Here is a 5,273-nt window from a genome sequence, read left to right as displayed (position 1 = left end):
CGAAACGTAGTCGCACAAATGGATCTGGGGCATAGCTGCTCCTTCTTTATTTGCCCCTGTACAAATTGCTTTATTTATTAGAAGTTATTTATTAGAAGTTATCAAATATGATGATCAATGACTTAAGACAAATGTCATTTTTAATCTTAAAATAACAAAATCCTTTAGAACGCAAATGTGTCACAATCGGGACAAAAATGATGTGTTTTTGTTTTTCTTTTTAGTTTACTAACTGGATGTGGTGTTTTACTTGCACAGGCAGTTGTTTTTGAAAAATCCTGAAGAGTTAGTTTACTTGCTTTCTAAAGTTCCCGTTTGGGATTCTGTTAAAAAACTTATTTTAAGTGCAGTATTACAATATACTCTGAATCATAGCATTTCATTTCTTTATAAATAGGTTGCGTAAAATTACAGAATTAAACAGGCTCGTCCACATTGACTCAGCACACCACTGTAAAGGTGTATCAGCAGGGTTAATAGCGCCATCATGTGGCCAAAAAAAAAAAAAAAACCCTCCCCAGTTAATACAAACACTATATCCACAGCAAATACAGAATAAGACAATCATTAGTTCTGTACCATCATGCTTTAAGTCCAGCTGAGGCTGTAACATCTGAACCCGTTTCTCAGTAAACTTTACATGATCCTGTTTTTTTTTCATCCATACCATTTACGGTGATTAAAGGGATTAAAAAAGCATTAAAATGTTTTTTTCCCCCCAATTTTTCATTTAACAGATGTGTAAAATTCGTTAGAAAATGTGTTTATAAAAGCGTGTCCCTTCATTTATGACAAATACACAGACGACACGTCCATCAGTTTACAAAACTTTTAATGTAAAAGACAAAACAACACAGGATTTGGTGACATGAGGGGAAAACGTCATTATTTAGCTCATTTGTCTTTCTCCTTCTGCTCCTTCTGCTCCTTCTCCTTTTTGTCCTTCTCAGCCTTGGCCTCCTCGGCTTCGTGTCTTTTGATGAGCTCCTCGACTTCTTTCAGTTTCAGCACTTTGATTTTCGTTTTTCCGTTTTCTCGTGTCAGGGTGGCAATTTCCACTGAAACAGACGGAGCGATACAGCATTGTGTTATTGTGTTATTGTGTTATTGTGTTGTTGTGTTATTGTTTACATGCAGTCGCGCCTAAAAGATTTCAACATCTCTAAAAACTTGACATCCATTTCCATTTCAGCAGAGCTACAAAAGGTCATGAGATGCTCCAATTTTTAACCCTTTAAAACCTGGATCAACATCAGTTTTTTCAAACTGCATTCAAACATCTCACAAGCAATTAAACATTTTGAAACCTGAGAAAATTGGTTTGATTTCTGCCAAAAATATGGTAAAAAAAAGGTTTAAAAAAGGGGAATCAGCAACTCATATCCAGCAGTGAAACAAATGAGTAAAAGGTGACAAGAAACTGAGCTTAAAAAGGGAGAAAAGTACAGAAAACTATAATTATTTGAACTTTATATTTAAAATTATGTTACAGGGGGAATAAAATTAAGTTATTGGGGAAATTAAATTATATATTTGTGAGTGTGTGTGTCTGTAAAAATAAATAAAAACAATACTGTTATTTTTATTACACAATTTTCTTTTTCCCCAGGCAATTAATTTTTTTATTTTTGTAAATTTTCAGGTAATTTAATTTTTTTCTTGTTACGTTGGTTATTTCTTGTCTTATTTCTGTGCATTTGAAAGAAATCGAGACAATTTCCCCAGGTTTCCATGGGTCACAGTCAGTGACACCTTGATTTCACAGGAAACAAATCAGAATATGTAAGTGAAATGACAAAAAAAAAATACTTCTGAAGCTCACCTTTCTCTGCGGAGAGCTTGCTGACATCCATAGTTTTGTTGAGGACTTTGATGGCCAGAGCCAGAGCAGAGGACAGATTCATCTCACCCTCTTTGTAGTCCTGCTTCAACATGGACACTGCGGCCTGAGGCAAAGACGTCAACGCGTAAAACACCATACAGGGAAAGAGTAAAAGATTCACCACGAGATACAAATAAGACTATTATAACCAAATTCTGACCAAAACCAGAAGGAGAGCACACAGTGAAGACTCACAGCGCTGTTGTTGCCGATACAGGTTGCCTTCCAGCCTCCGTAGTTGCCGCTGGGGTCACTCTGGTACAACTGGAAGCCGTAGTGTTTGTCCCAGCCCATGTACAGCAGAGAGACACCGAACGGCCTCTTCCCTGTTAAAACAAACCACACAGCTGTCACAGAATGCCAAAATACATCTGCGTTTTTTTAAATCAGGAATATTTTTATTAAATTTTAAAAGTTCACACACTGCACGACAGGTATAAAACTATACAGAGTGTGTGCAAGACAAACAGCATGAAAACAAACTACCATCCTTCTCATCCCACCAAACCCAAAACAACAGAACATTAATAATAGCACGGGCCTCCATCTCTGGAGTAATACCAAAAGAAAAATGCCAGAGGAGGCCAGATTTGATATTGACAGGAAGGAGAGGTGCTTATGTAAAAGGTGGTTTCAAAATAATGGGCTAATTAAACAGTTTACATTAATTAAGAGTGATATGAGAAAGCAATAAATACAAAAATTGTCACTCTGACTGATAGCTCTGGAAGTATTTCAGAAAGGGGCGCCATCATCCGTGTTTTTACGCAGAGATGAGAATGTCAATATCTCTCAAGACGGAAATTGTAATTGTTAAAACTGACAATATGTTGATTGCAAAAAAGAAGTGTAATTCTGTGCATCTTACCTCCAAACTGTGTGTAAGCTTGTTTGATGTCACACAGAGCTGTCACCAGCTGCTCGCAGGGGATTGGCTCCTGGTACTGCAGTAAATACCTGAAGGGAAAATAAACTGGTCAGCTGCTGGTGGTGACACAGATAAATTGGTGGAAACTGAGGAACAAACGTTCAGGAGTTATCAAATATCTGTAAATCCAGATCACTATTCAGCAGACTGGTAGTTCTGTCCCAAAAGGCTTTCAACAAATCTAAAGTTGTACCTACAGAACTACGTTTACGCTTATGTTATTTCATGTAGTTGCTCTGTTATCATTAAAATATTTTAAGGGAAAAATTGCATTCAATGTCCATAACCTCGAGTAAATAATTTTAGACTCGTTCAAAACAAAAGAAAGAAGAAAGAAGTTTTTGGGACAGCCCTAAAATGTAAATGGATGGCAGGTTTTTCTCACCTCTGTGCAATTAGCCGCAGCTCATTTGTCAGTACATTAGCATCTGATGTGATCCCGGCGACACTGCAGGCCAAGTCTCTGAAAAACATTATCACACACACACACACACACACACACACACACACACACACACACACACACACACACACACACACACACACACAAAAGACCTCAGTACCATTTTAGCCTGAAAAGGGTTAACTGTTTTTATGAATGTTAAGAACTGTCCATTTTTTGGGTTGAGACTTTGCAGTCCTGATCACGTACTCGTTCAGCTTGTAGATCTTCTCAGAGAAGAAAACCTCGTCCAGCAGTTTGTGGATGTTGCGTCTTTCGGCTGCCAACAGCACGCCATCGTTTGCTAGGATTCCCAGACATGTTCCTGCGTGTCCGATTGCTTCCATCGCATACTCCACCTGATACAGGCGTCCTGTAAATTACACCCACACGGGTTATATTGATCACACTTGGCCAGAAACAAAAACAACCCTCAAAAGGCCTCTGCATCTGAAACATACTTAAGCGATTTACTTGAGAAAGAAAATTTGCCTGTTTTTTTCTGAATGAACACTTGTTTTAATAATTTTTTTTTTTTAAAGTTGGAAATAATTGTACTCTTGTTTTTCAGACTTAACAAGATTCTTAAAACTTCTCACAATGCTTAAAACCATCTTGTGAATTTCAAAAAAGAGATGATTTTTTTTGTTCTCTTACATGAATGAATTCCTCTTCCACAGAAACATGCTGACCTCAAGTTAAGATTTTTTTGAAAAACGACTTCTACCAGGGTCAGAACAAACTGTTGAGCTCAGATTACATTATGTTAAATACAAAAGTCTGAATTTTATCTATTCAATTTCACAGACCCTCTGATGAGCTTGCCTGATAAAGGTCTAGTTACCGAAATCTCGAAATAAATTCATTTCTTTTGCAAGTAAAACAGCGTGCAGGACCTAGTCTACAGTTTGCATACCATCTAGTTTTGGGAAAGATAACCTCTGGTTGCGTTGTTTGCACATACTATAAAGCACACTGTTTTATTTAAATTACATTGATTTTACTGATAGAGATTATCCCAGTGAATATTGATGCTTTTTACTGTGTAGTTTATAAAATGTAAACACTTTTATCAGCACAGTCGGTGGGTCCGAGCAGCTCAATTTCACTTATTTGTTTGCAGCATTTAACAATAAATCCTCTCTAAATTCAAATCAACACCTTAACCACAGAAATTCCAAATATATGGTGAACTTGTACAATACATTGAACAAATCATTTTATGGTTTCAATGTAATTTAATGGTGTGAGCAATATAAAAATGTCAAAAGTAAAAAAGGACTTGCCTTCAGGAGAAAATATGGTTGTTCGGGAATCATATCTTCGAGACTAAACACAGAAATACAGATATTAGCCGACTGAAACAAGCTGTGGCAGATATGAGCATGCCCGAGATTTATTTGTTAAAGGTAATATTTAATGTGTCTTACCATTTTTTCCCGTCAGTGAAACTGTCCTGAAAAATAAAACATACGCTGTAAGATGATGGAAAACTAAGCAGAAACCAAACACGGAAGGCGTTTAAATTACTTTAATACAGGAGTACATATCTACTTCCAAGCAAATTAAACACATAAACAGTTAATAAAGTCTTTGATAAATTATTTGCACTCGTGTTTACAACGATTTATAGTCAACTTTTCTGTGTCTGACAGCTAAGTTAGCTCGGAGGCTAACTGCTAACTGAATGAATCTGCAATATCGGAGCATGCTAGTCCGTTAGCATGCTAGTCAGCTAGCTCACTCAAAATAAATGAATAAATGACGTCAAACAGGATTTATACTCGTAAAAAAGTGGTGGAACAAACCAGTGCTGTAGTAAGTAGTGAAACATTATTTTCTTACCTTTGTAAAAAGAGTCTAGTTGTCCACAGACTGAAGATCCACTACTTTCAGTTTGATGTTTCTTCGCTCACACCGGGACTCTGCGGAAGTGACAAAGCCGCTCAGCAGCGCCGCCAACCGGCCGGAGGAGCGGCCAGACCGCGTTACTGCGTCCAGTTTAAAGCAGGTGGAAAATA

General features: G+C 37.2%; 1 protein-coding gene across 1 annotated transcript; it reads right to left on the bottom strand.

The window, feature by feature from the left end:
• Window positions 1–815: 815 nt before the first annotated feature.
• LOC121940846 (proteasome subunit alpha type-4-like) lies at window positions 816–5,186 on the bottom strand. Its single transcript, XM_042483530.1, has 9 exons — window positions 5,098–5,186; window positions 4,683–4,708; window positions 4,539–4,581; window positions 3,463–3,625; window positions 3,196–3,273; window positions 2,751–2,839; window positions 2,078–2,208; window positions 1,823–1,946; window positions 816–1,058 (listed from the first exon to the last, which is right to left on the bottom strand). Exons 2-9 carry the CDS (start codon window positions 4,683–4,685, stop codon window positions 895–897), a joined length of 795 nt encoding a protein of 264 aa, XP_042339464.1. The 5' UTR covers window positions 4,686–4,708; window positions 5,098–5,186; the 3' UTR covers window positions 816–894.
• Between the last annotated feature and the right edge of the window lie 87 nt (window positions 5,187–5,273).

The sequence above is a fragment of the Plectropomus leopardus genome, unplaced genomic scaffold (assembly GCF_008729295.1).
Source record: "Plectropomus leopardus isolate mb unplaced genomic scaffold, YSFRI_Pleo_2.0 unplaced_scaffold9549, whole genome shotgun sequence".
In the NCBI taxonomy this organism is placed as follows: Eukaryota; Metazoa; Chordata; class Actinopteri; order Perciformes; family Serranidae; genus Plectropomus; species Plectropomus leopardus.
The sequence above is the reverse complement of the archived record's forward strand: the minus strand, read 5'-3'. Positions and strand labels throughout refer to the sequence as shown.